General features: G+C 34.2%; 3 protein-coding genes across 4 annotated transcripts; all 3 read left to right on the top strand.

The window, feature by feature from the left end:
- The first annotated feature begins 495 nt into the window (after positions 1-495).
- LOC110803122 (uncharacterized) lies at positions 496-4,824 on the top strand. The gene is made up of 3 exons (XM_022008598.2): positions 496-2,113; positions 3,324-3,513; positions 4,488-4,824. Exons 1-3 carry the CDS (start codon positions 521-523, stop codon positions 4,613-4,615), a joined length of 1,911 nt encoding a protein of 636 aa, XP_021864290.2. The 5' UTR covers positions 496-520; the 3' UTR covers positions 4,616-4,824.
- A 1,338-nt stretch (positions 4,825-6,162) lies between these two features.
- On the top strand, positions 6,163-9,144 carry LOC110803118 (protein GRAVITROPIC IN THE LIGHT 1). Of its 2 annotated transcripts, XM_022008590.2 has the most exons (3): positions 6,172-6,383; positions 6,669-6,766; positions 7,436-9,144. In XM_022008590.2, exon 3 carries the CDS (start codon positions 7,504-7,506, stop codon positions 8,770-8,772), a length of 1,269 nt encoding a protein of 422 aa, XP_021864282.1. In that variant the 5' UTR covers positions 6,172-6,383; positions 6,669-6,766; positions 7,436-7,503; the 3' UTR covers positions 8,773-9,144. The 2 variants fall into 2 exon arrangements, with proteins under 2 accessions (XP_021864281.1, XP_021864282.1); XM_022008589.2 differs by lacking the exon at positions 6,669-6,766 and having other exon boundaries at positions 6,163-6,383.
- A 2,382-nt stretch (positions 9,145-11,526) lies between these two features.
- On the top strand, positions 11,527-12,521 carry LOC110803119 (pectinesterase inhibitor 11-like). The gene has a single exon (XM_022008591.2). The coding sequence runs from the start codon at positions 11,597-11,599 to the stop codon at positions 12,224-12,226; it is 630 nt and encodes a 209-aa protein (XP_021864283.1). The 5' UTR covers positions 11,527-11,596; the 3' UTR covers positions 12,227-12,521.
- The last annotated feature ends 6,801 nt before the right edge of the window (positions 12,522-19,322 follow it).

Here is a 19,322-nt window from a genome sequence, read left to right as displayed (position 1 = left end):
TATGCACGTATAGATACGTGGATAGGTATCCATATATTAATGATTAGTTCTAACCCGACCCTAAATAAAGCCCAATATGACAATCCGGAAACATTCAACCGCTGTTACAAACCGTTAAACCTCTACTCCCTCCGTCCCGGAATACTTGACCTGTTTTCCTTATCGGGCCGTCCCTTAATACTTGACCTGTTTCTAAAAATGGAAATATTCTAACAATATTATATTATTTCTCACTCCACCCCTATTAACCCACCTACCCCCTACTCCATACAAAAAATAATTAAAAATTCAACCCCTACTCTCCCTCAACCCCACCTCTTTACTCATTTTCCACTAACTACATTAAAATAATATCCCACTATCAACTACTACCTATTAAATTAAATAAGTCAATTCAAGTCCCTTAAACTCTGTGCCGGTTAAACCGGGTCGAGTATTTCGGGACGGAGAGAGTAGAACATAACTTAAAAATGACATACGATTTTTTTTTTATTTTTTTTATTCCTCGATCTTCAACGCAATGCTATGTCGTCACCACTTCCTCCCCAGATTCTCACTCTCTCTCCACCGTCATCGCCACCGCCACCGCCACCTCCACAATTTCCCCTTCATCCTCCCTTCCGCCACCTCCAAAGATAACCCTAACCCCAGCACCATGTCACATTCTTTCTCCTCGTCTTCTTCTTCTTCAATTTCAGACGAAGAACAAGCTTTAAAATACCACCAACAAACAAAACACAACTTCACAAAATACGCAAAAGGCCCAGGTCGTCTAGATTGGGCGAACCAACCAAACCCATTTCGCAGGTACATTGCTGCTCCCTTAGTCCATCTCCAACATTTCCCAATTGAAGAACAACATGAACTTTCAGGTGGTGCTCCTTTATATTCCTCTGTTTTTCTCTCTCTCCCCCCTCCAAAGCCCATTTCATTTTGTTCAATTTCTCAATTTTTCTACAATTCTTTAGCTTTATCTGCTTGGAAAACAGCTGGGTTTTCAACTTGGTCTCTTAGGGTGAACCCTAGCAGTGGTAATTTACACCCTACTGAGGCTTATCTCATTGCTCCTGCAATTGGGTCTTTGTCAAATTCCGGGTTTGTTGCGCATTATGCACCTAAAGAGCATGGTTTAGAGATTAGAGCTGAAATTCCATCTGAGTTTTTTGAAGGTTTCCCTTATGATTGTTTTTTTGTCGGGTTTTCGTCAATTTTTTGGAGGGAAGCTTGGAAGTATGGAGAAAGGGCGTTTAGGTATTGTAATCATGATGTTGGGCATGCTATTGCTGCTGTTTCTATGGCAGCTGCTGAGCTTGGTTGGGATGTTAAGTTGCTTGATGGGTTAGGGTTTGATGATTTGGAGAAGTTATTGGGGGTTGAATCTTTCCCTAAATTGCCAATACCTAGTCGCCCCACTAAGGGTGAGTTCCCTGAGATTGAGTTTGAGCATCCGGATTGTATTTTGGCAGTTTTTCCCCATGTAGGAGAAGAGAGGTTTCATGTGGATTTCAAGGATTTGAGCTCAAGGATATCGGAAATTTCGAAGCTGGATTGGAAGGGAAAGCCTAATGTATTAAGTAAAGAGCATGTAGTTTGGGATGTGATCTATAGGATTTCAGAAGCGGTGAAGAAGCCCCTATCTGAAGGGGAGAGATTGAAGATTGATCCTTTTCAATGCAGTGGTGTAGTATGTAGTGATACTGATAGTTCTTACAAGGGGTTAACAGTTAGGGAGGTGGTTCGGAAGAGGAGGAGTGCGGTGGATATGGATGGAACAACTGTTATTCATAGAGATACATTTTATCAGATTCTATTGCATTGTCTCCCCTCCGGATCAAGGAACGGGGAGAAGCAAGGCAAACAGTTGGCATTGCCATTTAGGGCTCTCTCTTGGGATAGTGAAGTGCATGCTGCTATATTTGTTCACAGGGTGTCAGGTTTGCCTAAAGGTTTGTATTTCTTGGTGAGAAATGAAAGTCATTTCGATGATCTAAAGAAGGCTATGAAGTCGGGGTTTACATGGAGGAGACCGGAGGGTTGCCCTGTCGATCTTCCTCTTTATGAACTTACTCCTGGTGATTGTAAGGAGCTTTCGAAAAAACTATCATGCCATCAGGTACGGTTGCAAATTTGCTGTAAGTTTTTATTCTTTGCATGTTTGCAATTGAAGTTCATGATTTAGAAGAGTCTTATGGGTTAGTTAGTTATTGTTTTATTTTTTTTTAATAAGGAGAAGAAATTAGATTACAATATTACACCCTTACAAGGGTGTTATCCCACGGAGAGAACCAATATTTCATGATTTGTAGATTAGTCCCTTTAGACGCCATGAAGTCTGCCGCTTGGTTAGCTTCCCTGATACAGTGATTGACCGGGAAAGAGTCGAAACGAGCAAGATCCATCTCTGCATCCCAAATAATAGTGTAATTCTCCCTAGGAGTTTTCCATGAACGATTCAAACCATTGATTACTAGGAGATTATCCCCTTCAATGATAAGATTTTTAATACCAAGAAAAATGGCTCCTTCAATACCCTCCCGCATACCCACTGTTTCGCCTTTGGAGGGCTTTGGCTTCGGCTAACACAAGGTCGCCTGAATCACTTCTAATAACAAATCTGAAAGATGCTTGACCATTGGACAATTTTGACCCATCAAAATTTAACTTATGAAATCCCGAAGGCGGCTTTGTGCAAGAAACTTGAATGCTCTTGGAACTTTGGAAGACATTCTCTTCTGGTTATTAGTCTTTACCAAAGCATTGTTGTCCTACAAGCTTATATCTTTGGAAGAACTCCAATTTTTGTAAAAGTTTCTAATAATGGTGCAAACTTGGAATACTAAGAAAGTTTCATTTTTGAAAATTACTGAGTTGCGTATGAGAAAGTTAGTTATTGTTGTTTGGATAAATATCTGTTAATTTATTTCAGGGTAGTTTATTGATTATTTCCCTCCGCATGTCATAAACTCACAACAAATAGCCCTAGTCTCTTATATGTCTGACCTGTTCATTATGTATTGGTTATAAAGACACCCCTTTAGAGCATAATATATCAGAAACCAACAATGACTCTGAGTAAACGGATAAAATTAGCAGAAGATTCTAAGCTACTTAAACCACCTGATGTGAGCTGTGGCAGTAATTGTAGTAAGGCATCTTCATAGATTATGAAGTTGCTGTACTGCCTAGTTGAACTCTCCTGAGTCCTGACGCAGAACCAGAGAGAAAGGCAATCAATTAATAGAATACAAGATGAATTTTATAGAGATTAGATTTCTTACCAACTCTTTCTTGAATCTACATCTGAATTTGGATTTTGGACACAGGATATTGCTGGTGATGGCTGTTTCAGCCTTGGCATGATATCACATTTTAAGCCTACGTTGCAGACGAAGGGTGCATGGATGTATCCTCGGCTTTTCTGGGAGACTGGTGTTCTAGGACAGGTGCTGTACTTAGAGGCTCATGCCATGGGCATTTCTGCTACTGGAATTGGCTGTTTTTTTGACGATCCTGGTAATGATAAAATGCCTCCATCTTCTTCTCTTGTCTCTTTGTATTGGCTCTCTAAAATACTATCTTTAAATCCAAAACTTAATGAAACTTGACTGAAATCTAGAGACACATGTCAGATGACTGGCATAAAATTGGATTTACTTGTTGCATGCGTTTTTCAAGAAGATCACCAAACGTCATTAGACTCGTTAATGGTATGGCTTCCATGCACACATTGAAACGGATTGAATAGAGTACTTCTTTTCTGTTTCGAAATAAGATGCAGGTGATTGTACTGGTTGTACTTTAGTTATAGCATCTTTACTCTATTATGACAAAGCTATAAAAAAAATAAAAAAAATTCTTAGGAGATATTTAGATCCATCTAGTAGAAATTGGGTTTACTACCACTTATTTTCTATAATTGTTTCAAGATCCCAACCATCTTGCTTAGTGATGTCATTGACTTGCTTGTTGCTTGTTGCATACTCACAATTATTAGTATTACTAATTGCCATTCGAGGCTTTCTTCAGCTGTTAACAAGATGAGTTCTTGCAAAAAATAACTGATGGCCAATCCTTAAACTGAAATGAGTTATTATAGAAGCTAGTTGAAGAAGCTTAATGATATGTCTTCTCTCACCTGAAGAGAAAAGCACAATCTTCAGCTTAAGTATAAGTGTATAACCGATATCCATCTTTTGCTTGCTCATTGCCTGATCTTGCCTCCGAATTCCGTAGTATACCCCTCCTTGAAATCTCAGGTTGAAGTATGTGCTAATATGAAGCAAGGTATATTCTTTTGGGATAGATAGACTTTTTTCCGTTTTGTATTTAGGTAAAGCTAGCGTAAAACAAAGCCAAATATTACAGTCGAGAAGTTTGGGAGATTGTCAGATATTTTTGTTGCTTAAAAGTCAAAGGACCTGTAAGTGCATGACGTTTTTCGAAAGGCAAGTACTTTCTTAGTTAACAAGGTATGTACTTCTTTGCAGTGCATGAGGTGCTTGGCCTTGAGGGGTCAGACTATCAAAGTCTCTACCATTTCACAGTTGGAGGTCCAGTCGATGACAAACGAATATTGAGCTTACCTGCATATCCAGGCCCCGAGATGGATGCATAGTTCATAGCTCATAGCTGCTTGATCTAGTTGTACTAAAACAAAGACTGGTTTAGTTGTTTTACCTTCTTGTGACAGTTGTGGATTGTATAGAAAGATTGAACAGAAATATTGTACATACCCTCCCTTTGTATCACTAAGTAAGGAGAAAAATGTGAGAGAATGCACGGTGTATCCGGGAGCATCTAATAAGAACTGTGCACGTGTTTTTATTTTGTTCTTTTAACAATATTATAAAAAGAACAAATGAAAAGACTAAAAGAACAATTAGAGAGACTAAAAGAACAAGTCACCTTGTCCCACAATAACACATGATTTTGAATCATCATTGGCATCATTATGTTATGAAATATCGAGCACATTATTCATAATATCTGAAAAAGTAATAAGTTAACATGTATATAACATGAAAAAGAACGCAATAAAAAAACAAAGGATAAACAAAAAGTAACACAAAAAATAACACAATAAAATAAAAAGAAAAAATTATGAAACGCTAATGAAATAAAATAATAAAAAAGAACACAATAAAATAAAAAAACAAATTATGAAACGCAAATGGTCTATTTTTCTACTATAATGAAATTGTTCTTTTAATACGAGCATATGTTCTTTAAATATGTTAAACTGTTCTTTCCTGGAAAAAAAAAATCGTAATTACATAATCAAAATCTTCAAAATCAATGATTTCAAAGAAATCAGCGTGTTATTACATAATTTGATTCATTAAAATCATCAAAACACGATTATTACAAAATCAAAATCATCAAAACATGATTATTACAAAATCAAAATCATCAAAACACGATTATTACAAAATCAAAATCATCAAAATAGTCAAAATCATCAAAAACACAATTATTGCAAAATCAAAATCATCAAAACATACAATTTATTATTAAAAAAATTAAAAAATTACCTCCCAAAATCTGATTATCAGCTGCAGAATTCAAATTTGAAGAAAAAGAATCAATTTAATTTGAAGTAGAAAAATCAACGAGTTTTTGAGAATTTTCATTACTTTCTCTCTCCAAAAACCATTTTAGAAAACTTAGTTCACACTTTCTCTATCCTCTTCATAGTTTGAATTCAAAACATAAAATCCAGAAGAATATATATCGCAAGAATAACAACGAATCAAATAAAAACGTGGAAAATATAGTTGAAAAGAACAAAGCCTTTGATGTTCTTTTGTTCAAGGGAATTGTTCTTTTGTTCAAGAAAGTTGTTCTTTTTTCTCGGAATTTAATGAAACACGCACGTTTTGTGTGTTTTTTTATGTCATTTTGTTCCCGGTGCACTTAAAAAATGGTGCACACGCCTGCACTATCAAATTTGCGAAGCAAATTAGCTTAAACAATCTAATTAACTTGACAAATGGCTCCCAAAAATTACCAAATAATTTATTAACAAATGAGACTATTTAAGCAAGAGATAAACAAATAAAAATGTAAAATAGCTTGAAATATTGATGTGACTTGTCATTGGAGATTCTCTAATACAGTAATACCCCTGAATCCCTGATTTACGTTTTTTAAAAAAAATAAAAAATAAAATCACTTTGACTCTTTGACTCTTTCGTTTACCAGTTCCTCTTCAAGTCTTCATCTTCCTTGGACATAATTGATTATTGTAAAAATGGAAGAATGAGGCAGGGAGAGGCTTTCACCTTTGCAGCACAAGACAAGGAGGTTCATTTCACCTTTGCCAGTGACATCGGCGCCTCTTCTACTTCTCTCTCCTCCCTGGCGATCTCTCCATTTTTTTTAAGGTCAGTTTCCGTCTCCTCGAATTAATCAAACAATATTATGCCCTAATTTGTTAATTATTTTTGCTCACTTTTGTTGATTGCCTCATTGTTTGATCCTCCATACTAATGATTTTATACGATTTATTAAATCTCGAGAGTATTGGGTTGTTGATCCATGAATCCATGAATTGTGAGCTTATTTGGCCAACATCGGTTCAATTTTATGGGTTAGGGTTAGGGTTAGGGTTTTTTAACTTTTGTCATTGATTGTGGTGAAATAATCCCAAATTTGAATTCTTCCTTTAGGTTGCAAGTAGATCAGCTTGAGAAATGTGAATTATTTAGCTTTGAAGTGGGATTTTGATCAGAATTTTGAAGGAAAATCATCACTAATTTATTTGCTGGTCAGTATCTGGGTTTCTCTGTTATTGCAAATTACAATTCCATTTTGTTGTTGTATGTCAAAATTTTAATTTTTATGCTAGTAGTCTACCCTTTTTCGGCCCGACTCCGATGTTTATGTGGCTTTGAGGCAAACGTTTCATTTAGCCTCCTCTTTAATGGTTATGCACTCTTTGAGGCAAGTTTGAGCTCAATTTGGTTCGAACTGTTGAATATTAGTTTACTTCAATTGTTGGTCCGTATCTCCAAGAACTGTGTTAGCAACATGAGAGAACTGTGCTAGCAACATCAAACAAGGATGTGTTTTTTGGTTTACAGGGGGGCTTAAGCTTTGGTAGTTGATAGTTGATACATAAAACCACTGGTAGAGAGACTAACCGTCTAAGAGTAGGGAAAGATGCCTAGATGATTTAGTTTTCATGTAGTTAAAGACGAGATAGTAACACTAATTGGGTATTATTAGAGTGCCAGTACTGTTGAATATAATTGATCATCGATTTAAGCTGGTTTTGTTCTGAGATTTTATTATGTGAGCTTGGTTGTCTTGGGGGAGCCGCGTTTCATTTTATATGAGCTGGAAGATATATAAGTGATGCTTTGCCTCGTCTTCTCTAATACTTTGTTGGACTCCATTTGTCTCTTTAAACAATTATGGTGTTTGAATTGTGTAGATAACCCTAGCAGTTATTACACTGGGGAAAGTGGTGCTTGTTTGACCTCCTTTCCTTTTGAAGTAGCTATGCTACCCACTGAAGTAAAGGAAAGTCAACTCCGTGAGAGCAACAGCCAGAAAGTCCACCCTCAACCAATGGAGGAGGCCATGAATCAAAACGTTGAAGCTATAGATGCCCTAATATCAAGGATCTTTAATAATATTTCTTCGTTGAAGACTGCTTATATCCAGCTCCAATCTGCTCACACTCCCTATGACCCTGATAAAATTCAAGTTGCTGATAAACAAGTCATTGCAGAGCTGAAGAATCTATCAGAACTGAAGCACTTTTACCGGGAAAATAATCCCAAACCTATGTGTGTATCTCCTCAAGATTCTAGGTTAGCTGCAGAGATTCAAGAACAGCAAAGTTTATTGAAGACATATGAAGTCATGGTAAAAAAGTTTCAGTCAGAAATTCAGAATAAAGATTCTGAAATAAATCAGTTGCAGCATCTAATAGAAGAGGCAACTCAAAAGCGAGAAAAACTCGAAAAGAATCTTAAGCTTAGGGGCTTGTCCACAAGAGATTCAGAAGCTTCTGGAGAGCAAAATGGATTCTTCCCTTTGGATTTGACTCCTGATCTGTTTATCTCAACTGTAGAATCTGTATACAAAGCTATCCATGACTTCTCAAAGCCGCTGATCAACATGATGAAAGCAGCTGGTTGGGACCTTGATGCTGCAGCTCAGTCGATTGAACCAAGTGTTGTTTATGCAAAGAGAGCGCACAAGAAATATGCATTTGAATCGTGCATATGCCAAAGAATGTTCTTGGGATTTCAACAGGAAAGCTTCACAGAGAAACCTGAAGATGTTTCAGTGAACAGAGACAGTTTCTTTCACCAGTACCTTGCTTTGAGAGAAATGGACCCGTTGGATGCTCTAGGTCAGAACCCAGATTCCATATTTGGTAAATTTTGCAAGAGCAAGTATCTGATATTGGTCCACCCCAAAATGGAGGCCTCCTTCTTTGGCAATTTGGATCAGCGTAACTATGTGATGGGCGGTGGGCATCCTCGCACACCATTCTACCAGGCCTTCTTAAAACTGGCTAAATCAATCTGGCTATTGCATAGACTAGCACATTCTTTTGATCCGAGTGTCAAGGTATTTCAAGTGAACAAGGGAACAGAGTTCTCAGAGGTTTACATGGAAAGTGTGGTGAAAAACCTGGTAGTTGATGAAAGGGAGCAGAAACCAAAGGCTGGTTTGATGGTTATGCCTGGCTTTTGGATTGGTGGCACAGTAATTCAAAGCCGAGTTTACTTGACAGACATGAAAGTGGCTGAGTGAGTCTTCTCTTTGATGGCTTGATTCACAATCCTATTTTGCTATCCAGTATGTAATTTAATGTTGTTAGTTTCATTTATGTTTAAGTGTGCAAGTCCAATGTGTAGTTTAAGTGTATGCTAATGTGCTAATTGTCTGGAGGACTCAAAACCCTCAAGGCCTGGCGCTTTAGTGTCCCAGATATGTTGAAATCAACATCTTCAATTCGTGCTTTCCCAATTCAGGTGCAACATTTGTGCACCTGGTGGCTGTTGATCCTCGAACTATAGCATATTATTATCGGCGTATAACTTTTCTTTGTGTTTTTGTTAGCATTTGACTTGTGTAAGAATGATTCTGTACACGGTATGACAAAGTTTGATCCTCCCCTCTGCATTGCAGTTGCGTCTTGCATTTGAAGGGGCAAAAATGTCCCTTACCCCTTGGAGTGCTACTTCTAACTTCTAGCTTCTTAATGTAATCTGTTTAAATTTAGTATTTTCATTTTTAACTCCAAACTTGTCTGTTTACGCGAATGTTATTCTCACAAACCCTTGTCCCTTGGCAACCAACACATGACCGAAAGACCCTTTTCTTTGTACTTAGGCTAAAACCAAACTTCCTTGAGGGGGAGAAAAGACTAAAGACTAAAGAGAGGGTAAGTAATTACGTTACGGGAAACAACTTAAAAAGATCCTAAATTAATTTGCAAGTTGTATCAATAATTGGGACAGTGTCCTTAGAATAAGGGGTACGTCGTACGTGGAGTAGTATTGATCTAATTGACTAGTCTCTCATCTCCTGTATGCATGCAGCATCACGTGCAATTTTACGAGTATCTGCTAGTGCAAGTCTAAGCACATGCATGCTTGATTCCACCTGATAGATCAATGTTGCTGTATTTATTCATGGAAGTAAGCTGCTAGAAACTTCTTCAAATTACGAAGTATATTTATTATTCAAGTACTCTTAAATAGCTTGGTCAAATCTTCACCAAAAAAAAATAAAATAAAATAAAATAGCTTGGTCAAATGGTAGGAGCTTTGTGTAACGATATTTACATCCTAACTTATTTGACGTGTTATAGATTTACAGTCATGATTAGAAGATTTTGAGTGAACAATGTAATTGAAAATACGAGCCTATCCGGTTAAGAAAGAGAAAACTAGGAAGAGGAAGGAAGGAGAAAATAGGGTATACTACCTCCGTTTTAAAATGATCTTTATACTTTTCGTTTTATTTCGTTTTATGATGTTTTTTACACTTTATTTATGGACATGAAAATTTAGCACTTTACCCTTCTTACCCCATAATATTTATAATTTTTCATTCATTTTCCATTACTTTATTATTATTATTCTCTTACTCCCACCTTTTTACACATTTATCTTACTTTTTATCCATATTTTTATATTCAACCAACATTTTCACTTTTACCTTAATATTTATGCAAGTAATAACCGTGAAATTTTTTATGAACCAGAGGTAGTACTTGTTTGTTAACATATTCATGAATGGAGTAGTGCTTATGTTGACTAATTAAGATTATCATTTAAAATTCATAATTAGTTGACAGACAAATGATGTAGATGCAAGCCTGCTGGTTTAATTATGTCGGAGTAATTACTTATGTCATTGGTCTCAATTTGCTAGAGTTTTGGTTGTTTTGTATAATATAGTTCCTTCGTTTCGGAAATATCGCACCATGGTTGACTTTTACTCCTCTAACCATTACTTTGACTCTTAATATCTCAAATTGTGTGCAAGTAAAAATTATAAAAATTAATATTTAGAAAAAATATATCGATGTGAATCTAACATGACCCTATATGACTAAAATTTCCTTACGGACGTATCACAAAAAATTGTCAAAGTTGTAGTGTGAATAGTGTAAAAAACAAATGGTGCGATATTTCTGAAATGGAGGAAGTATATACATTGGATAAATCGTGTACGTGTAATACCTTTGCTTGTTAATGAAGTGATTGTCACAAATATTTGAAGGTGATAATTGATAAGCCCTAAATTTTATTCAAAGCTTGGCATCTATATCTAATATCGGAATAATATTAAAAAAAAAAAAAAAAAACAAATTAGGTACATTCAGGTGTATTGTGCACCATATGATGACAATTGGTAGTACTTCTCACATTTCTTTTCCCTCTCATGATATGCAAATGTAAAGAGAAAATATGTGAGGATACACTATATTAGTATATACTACGTATATATGAGTATGGTTTGACAATTAAGTAAATATTACACGGACTAATAGCTCTTTTTAAGCCAATTTATAGTCTTTCAATGATTAGATATAAATTAGTATGTTTGCTACTTTATATTGAGAAACCCTAGATTTAACATCTCAATTTCTTATGAATTTGTATCCATAGGCCAACCATTTATTTCATTTATTTATGTATTCCAAGGCATCTAGCTCACAGATTTCCATAGATATGTATACCTTGACATTTTATATTATATAGTTTATAAATAAATATAGAATTAGAGATATCTATTACAAATCTTTCTAGGTCTCCTTCCTAGTTACAAGATTCATTTAAATTATTAGTAAAAGATCAATCACTTAATTAAGTCTCATATATAGTGCTTTGACCTTAAGCTAAGCTCTAGTTGCACTTAATTTATGCACATGGGGATTACCTTCAACATTTGACCCTAAACTAAAGCTGCCACATAATATTATTAAGACACAATATTGTATAACTATATATCTCCCTTCTATATATATGCCTTCTAACACTTTCCATAGATACCTCTCAAATTAAAACCATCATATCTAGCATACATCTAGCTCCAACACAATACAATACAACCTTAATTATATATGGCAAGATACACCATTCCCTTGTTGTTTCTCTCACTTTCTCTCCTCCTCCTCGGCGGCAGTGTCGAGAGCTGTCGTCGGTGCTCTAGGGCTAGAGCCTTCATAATTGCCTCATGTAGCACCACTAGCTACCCTAAAGTGTGTGAAAAATCCCTATACAAATACGTTAACTCGACAAATCTAAGCCATCGACAACTAGCTCAGATCGCGTTAAAGGTTAGTTTAACGGAGGCTAGATTTACAAGATCCTACTTAACCAAATTGTCTACTAGGCTGAAAATAGCCCATTGGGAGGAGGCCCAAGCGATAGGGGATTGTATAGACCAAATAAATGATAGTGTTGCTCAACTTAGGTTATCATTAAGGGAGCTTCAAAAATGTGGTGAGAAAGTTGGTGTTGATGATTTTTTGTGGTATATGAGTAACGTAGAGACTTGGGCTAGTACTGCTCTTACCGATCAAATTAACTGTGCCGCGGCGTTTGAAGGTAACGTACATGGGAAGATTGTAAGGAATAGGGTTAGGGCAAAGGTTGAGGGTGTTACTCAGGTCACAAGTAATGCTTTGGCTTTGGTTAATCGTTTTGTTACAAGGCATAGATTCACTCGTGGCACCCATCTTAGTCCTTAATTAAGATTGATTGATGGAGGTTTTTTGTGGTGATCATGTTGTTTGCAAGTAGTCTTATACATATGTACACTAATTAATTAAGTTGATGGATTTTTAGTTGTGTTTCTTTTGGATCTACAAGTCCTTGTTTGTTGTTTATACTACAATGTTTACATGACCTACAAAGCTAAATGTACGTATAATGGAAGGTTGTAATTATGTATAATATTAGCAAAGTTTTGTAATAATGATATTGTATTGAAATTATACGCACATTTGCAGCAAATGGTGTCACACGTAATGTTTTATGATAATTTATATTTCAATATATATCAACTTTGGCTCATGTTGTATAATTCATAATCTTACATTGTTTCGTGGTTAAAGGTGGGATTGACTAAATCGACAACTCTTTTGAACTCGAGGCAGGCAAGAGACTCGGGTTTGCTTCGATCTCATCCAACCCACATTAAAAGGAATTTCCCTTTTTCCCTCGAAGTGGGTGTTAAGTTCACCTTATCACCGAAAAAGAGTTTGAACTTAAAATCTTTGTCGAAACTGTGATCAACATATATAAAGTAATTTGTGTATACGTAAAATACCTTGAATTGGAAATACGTCTTAGTTTTGAGTTGGATCATCACGTCTATTACTCCTATCTATCATCGTATGTTAACTGGGGGCATGCGCGACCACGTGATGTTACTTATGTTAGGATCTTCCATAAAAGAAGGTGCATAAATCATAAGCAAGGGGGAATTACAGCTGTGAAAGAGCTGGTTGTGCCAAGCTAAGGAGTAAGGACTAAGGAGTACGAACTGAAATACAGATTACTATTTGTTTCATTTGCACACTTCCCCTCTAGCTAGTAAGACTAATTTTTTACAGTACTTAATTTTAAACTACAAATGTGTTTGACTATCTTCCGATAAATCATACTCCCTCATTTCTGTAAGGGACAACTTTATAAAGAAAGTGGGGCGAGAATTAAGGGACGGAGGGAGTAATTCTTAAGATTAGATTACTAATTTACTTCCCACCTCTTGTAATAGGACAACTCGATCTCTGACCTTCCTCCATGCATTAAAAGTGTAGTTATCAACTTATCATTCTGTTTAGGATTTTTGGTCAGAAATGACCTTTTAAAATCAAAAAATTGTATAAAGGACCTTTTTTTTTAAAAAAAATAGTTGTGAGATAGGACCTAAAATCGATTTTTTGTTGTAAATTGGGACCTTCATCCATTTTCCGGTGATTAACCCAATTTTTCCTGCGTTGACCAGCGCGTGCGTGTCACATGCGTAATAAAAAAAATATTTTTTCCCTTTCAGATTTTCCCTCCAATTCCACCCGCTTAACTACCTTATTAACCCTAAAAAAAAACATGCATTGTCTCTCCTCGTTGCTCTGTTCACTTCATCTTCTTCGTCAAGCTAGCTTCATCAATTCGTGAACGATTGCTTAAAAAAATCATTGTTTCTCCCGGCCTTTTAATTCGTTGCTATTCGAACAAGGTGAGGGTAAAAGCCCCAATTTATTTGCTTCAATTCGAATAATTTGATTATTGTGGATGTTAGGGTTTATCTCCAAAAAATTATTTTGCACGCTATATCAAGATTGGAATGTAACCCATTTTGTACTTAACAAATAAAGATTGAAAACTTAGATCTACAGTACTCTAATGCAATGTCGATCAGAAGTTTAGTGGAGGTAATTCCCTTTAAAAGTTCAATCAAGGAGGTGGTGTATGTACTTGGGAACTAAGGCCCTGTTCTTTAGATCGAGCTGAACTGAACTGAACTAAACTGAACTCAACTGAACTGAACTGAACTGAACTGAACTGAACTGAATGCTCCTGAACTGAACTGAACTGAATGCTCCTGAACTGAACTGAACTGAACTGAACTGAATTGAACTGAACTTAACTGAACTGAACTGAACTTTACTTAACAGAATATATTACCGAAATAAATAATAAATAATAAATAATAATAAATAATAAATAATAAATAATAAATAATAAATAATAAATAATAAATAATAAATAATAAATAATAAATAATAAATAATAAATAATAAATAATAAATAATAAATAATAAATAATAAATAATAAATAATAAATAATAAATAATAAATAATAAATAATAAATAATAAATAATAAATAATAAATAATAAATAATAAATAATAAATAATAAATAATAAATAATAAATAATAAATAATAAATAATGAATAATGAATAATAAATAATAAATAATAAATAATAAATAATAAATAATAAATAATAAATAATAAATAATAAATAATAATAATAAATAATAAATAATAAATAATAAATAATAAATAATAAATAATAAATAATAAATAATAAATAATAAATAATAAATAATAAATAATAAATAATAAATAATAAATAATAAATAATAAATAATAAATAATAAATAATAAATAATAAATAATAATAATAAATAATAAATAATAAATAATAAATAATAAATAATAAATAATAAATAATAAATAATAATAATAATAATAAATAATAAATAATTAATAATTAATAAAAATTATAATAAATTATATTAATTATTAATAAATATTAGTTATAAATAATAATAATAATAATAATAATAATAAGTAATATAATAATATAAGTATAAATAATAAGTAATATAATAATATAATAATATAAATATAAATAATAAGTAATACAATAATGTAAATAATAATATAATTAATATTAATATTAATAATAATATAATTAATAATAATAATATATCATAATAATAATAATAATTATTAAAATAAATTAAATTAAATTAAATTAAAATGAATTGAATTGAATTAAACTGAATTAAAATGAACTGAATTTAATGCTCCTGAACTGAATGCTCCTGAACTGAACTGAACTGAACTGAATGCTCCTGAACTGAACTGAACTGAACTGAACTGAATGCTCCTGAACTGAACTGAACTGAACTGAACTGAACTGAACTGAACTGAGCTGCCAAATAAGTCCTGAAGCTGAAATTAAGCCAAAAAGAACATGGCCTTAACCATCAAGCCATGTGGCTTCATAGTTGAAAAAAACGTACCCACGATAGACCTTTCACCACATAATGAGAAAACGAGTCATTATCTACGGATAGGTATTTCAGATTGGGTGTATTGAAATTATCTCATGCTCTTTTTCAGAACTGCTCTGTATTTACCAGTCGCAACTCAAGCTCTTTTTCAGGATAATCACAGAAACCCAACAAGTACAATTTTTCTAACACTGTGTAACAAGACAAGAGCCGATTCACATAACCCTCACCGTTAGGGAATACGACATGAGGATCAACGAGGAGAAAGAGTGCGGAGGTTTTTTTAAAGGGTTAATTAGGCAGGTAAGGGGGGAATGGGAGGGAATCTAAAAGAAAAAAAAATTATTAGGCACGTGATCCGCACGCATGGGTCAACGCCGGAAAAATTGAGTCAATTACCGGAAAGGTGAAGGTCCCAATTCACAATAAAATTTCGATTTTAGGTCCTATTTCACAACTTTTTTTTAAAAAGGTCCTTTATCACAATTTTTTGATTTTAAAAGGTCGTTTCTGAGAAAAAATCCTGTTTTCTAATCCAAAAAGAACCTTGAGATGGAGTTGCTCGAATCACAATTAGCATCACCAAAATGGCAAAGTACATTCATCTTATCTTTTCAGCACGGCCCTATCAAAATTGACTCGATCTAATCGAACCCTGCTTAAATGACCCATTTGCCACTTAATATTTTTTGAGTATATCTACAAAGATATGTTGAAATATTAATCTGAAAAATCTAGATAATATAATTGTAAAAATCTAGTATTGAAATTTATTAATGCAGAACAATTTAGAAATATATGATTGTAAATTATAATCTAAAATAATCTTAGGAAATGTCTAGAATTATCCTAAGAAAAATCTAGATAAATGACAAGTGTAGACAAATCTAGAAACCAGGATACAACAACTATAAATATGTTGTATACATAAGTTGAGAGTGGAGCCAATCAAGGGAGTTCCCAAATATGAGTGCGGATAGAAACATGGGTTCTACCAAAGAGATACGTGAAAGATATAAGATTTCGCAAATATTGCATGTAGTACAAATTCTCATTAATGTAATCAATGATAAAAATACAATTTTGTTATATTATTCAGGTACATGTCCATCAAAACTTCCGCATTATATTATAATATATCAGTTATATATTATATATTAATTATATATAAGTTAAATATCTCTGTCATAACCCGTAGCAAGAGTGGCTAAAATTTAGTGCTATTATGGAAGAACTAAATCAACTCATACAAATCAGGATAATTAGTGCTCCCTCTCTCCATGAGCTACACTCACATATACAAGCACCATTTTGAGATATCAGGAAAAGTTATACTTACTAAAAGTTCAGCTCTAGGAGAGTGACTAAGTGCATTGTATTTGTTTGAGTGGCCAATGTACCAAGCACCAATCTTAACATCATACATTTCCAGTTAAAAGAAGTCAAAGAAGACTCCCATGGACTTGCATAAGATAAAAGTTTATGACTCTCAGTATAGACAAGGCCTAAACCGAATGCCCTAAATAGTATCATCATCAATGAAACAAATTAACATGAATTTATTATCAACCAAAGGGAATTTACATTTGGAAAACAACACGAAGCATTATACCCCTTATGGGTCAAGTAAGGAAGTTCCCAAAGTAAACTAGTCAAGCAGTTATTTCTCGTAATTTAGAAGCACATAGAGCTACGTGCACCAAAAGAACACAGTATATAATTGAAAGAACATCTGGTTACTAGAAAAGAACATGAGTATTTTTTTTATTTAGGTTTTAATAAATAGTAAAATAATAAATTATTTTTATAATAAAAAAGTGAAATATTATATCGCATGTTCTTTTGCCGTAGTGTCGTGTTCTTTTACTTATGCACACATGTTCTTTTGGTGCACGTAGCTCTATGTGCACCACGGTCCATAGTCCACGAATTGGTTATTTCTCTCATTCCGGCCAATACCTATTACATTACTAAGAGAAAGAGACTGAGAAAGAGACACCATAATGGTGGTAAAATACGTAAGCTAAAAAAGAAAAGATGTGCAAGTATAGAACTATGTTTATGACCTATGAAAACGTGATTATCTTTGTTACTACGATACTCCATTGTAGCCAACCCTATGCCAGAAAAGTATTCTAACACCTCAAATGGTATATAACATACATACAAGAGATGCAACAAAGCTTGATAAATCCCTGTTATTGTTCTAAGAGTTAACGATTAAGACAATGCTCAAAGTCAATGTAGTGTAGATGGAAATGAATAAATAAGAATGCATATTAAAGATAAGATAATACCATGTCAATAGTATTGTTTCCAAGATGGACAGTCCCATATTCTTTCTTTATCTTCTTCGACGGTTCATACAGAAAAGGAAAAGGTCATTGAGAACATTACAGAAAGAATCATGATTCATGAATGTGGACTGCATTATTGCAAATACTCAAAATCATCAAAATTGAATTCTAACAAAATATTAAAGGAAAAATTACTTTTAATAATCCAACCTTTTGACGATTTTCCATTAATAATTCAACATTTCGATTATTATCTAATAATCCAACCTTTGCACCCCATTAACTTTTATTGCACCCAACCGGTCACCAACCCAATACATCAGGTAACCTATACACGTGTCATACAGCCATTTGTCATAATTTATTTTATTTTTTAAATTAATAATTTATTTTCTTTTTAATTTATTGTATTTCGTTCTTTCTTCTTTCCTCCTCTCTGTCCTTAGTCACTCTAATCTCACCACCATTGTCATCTTTTCTCATCCTTCCTCCACCACCCACATCCCCCGTTTCTCCTCCATCCTCCACCCCCAACCTTACTCACTCCCACCACCATTGTCATCAGCATCATCTGATCATTAAAATAAACCACAACAAATTGATTTTATGCACTATTCAATCACTTACATTTTCTCATCCAAATCTACATAGATTGCCCAGAAACCCAAAAGAAAGCAAAGTACAAAAGCAGAAGCAACAATTAGTAACCACTTTCGTCATTGCCGCAACAACCACCAACATAGTTGACCTTCAAGCACCATCGCCGATGCCGACCAACCCTCCAACCCACCCAAATTTTGATTTCCTACCAAATTGTAAAAGAACTATTTATTTGATCGAAATAAAAAAATACTCAAATTCATGCCTAATGCGAACCAAATTGTTCATAATGTACCCCAAATTATTTGAACAAGAACCTTAATTTTTTCCCCAATTTGATTTTCTCGGGCCTTTTGCAAATCTGGATATCGGATATTTGTTGGCTTGTGCGAATCTGGGCTTTGAGTATTTAAAGCGACGACGATAATTTAAAATGCCGTAGGTGGTGGCTGGCATTAGAGCTGTCAAAAATCGACCCGACCCGAAAACCGACCCGAACCCGACCCGGAAATACTGGGTCCTGAACAAGATTATGTGACCCGTAACCCGATTTTATCCGAACCCGAACAATCCGAAAAGGAATGGGTCAAAACCCGACCGAACCCGTTTTAGACCCGACCGATTGAAAATCATTGTATTTATAGTAATAAATGAGATTATGAGAAAATTTAAGCATAAAAGACACGTTGTTTTTACTATTGTTCTGTGTAATATGATTTTAATTTGAATTATACGCCATTTTATGATTGAATTTGACAAAATATAAACTTTCGTAGGAAAATTGTTAACTTGTGCCAATATTTTGTATATTTTTCACCTAAATTAATGAAAATATAATGCGCGTTTTAAAATCTCTCAACCCGTTGGGTCGACCCGAACCCGAAAGTTCTGGGTCTTGAACAAGCATTTGTAAACCCGAACCCGAAAGTGACCGACCCGATTCAACCCGAACCCGAAAGTAAATTTTTACAACCCGACCCGACCGACCCGTTTGACAGGTCTAGCTGGCATGGATCATCGATGAAGGTGGTGAAAATTCATTTGGGGAACAAAGGAAGGAATAAACCGAGAAGAGAGAAAGGAGGAGTTTAATTTTTTATTTTTTGAATAAAAAACAATTATCCTGTATTTCTAAA

The sequence above is a fragment of the Spinacia oleracea genome, chromosome 2, assembly GCF_020520425.1.
Source record: "Spinacia oleracea cultivar Varoflay chromosome 2, BTI_SOV_V1, whole genome shotgun sequence".
NCBI classification, from domain to species: domain Eukaryota; kingdom Viridiplantae; phylum Streptophyta; class Magnoliopsida; order Caryophyllales; family Amaranthaceae; genus Spinacia; species Spinacia oleracea.
This window is presented reverse-complemented; position numbering and strand designations above follow the sequence as displayed.

What these genes read in the sequence shown, in the direction of transcription:
- LOC110803122 (XM_022008598.2), top strand. Translation starts at nt 521, where the DNA reads ATGCTATGTCGTCACCACTTCCTCCCCAGATTCTCACTCTCTCTCCAC. An exon ending in AAAAACTATCATGCCATCAG is followed by an intron (nt 2,114 to 3,323) that starts GTACGGTTGCAA and finishes TTTTGGACACAG; the next exon opens with GATATTGCTGGTGATGGCTG. An exon ending in CTGTTTTTTTGACGATCCTG is followed by an intron (nt 3,514 to 4,487) that starts GTAATGATAAAA and finishes ACTTCTTTGCAG; the next exon opens with TGCATGAGGTGCTTGGCCTT.
- LOC110803118 (XM_022008589.2), top strand. Translation starts at nt 7,504, where the DNA reads ATGCTACCCACTGAAGTAAAGGAAAGTCAACTCCGTGAGAGCAACAGC.
- LOC110803119 (XM_022008591.2), top strand. Translation starts at nt 11,597, where the DNA reads ATGGCAAGATACACCATTCCCTTGTTGTTTCTCTCACTTTCTCTCCTC.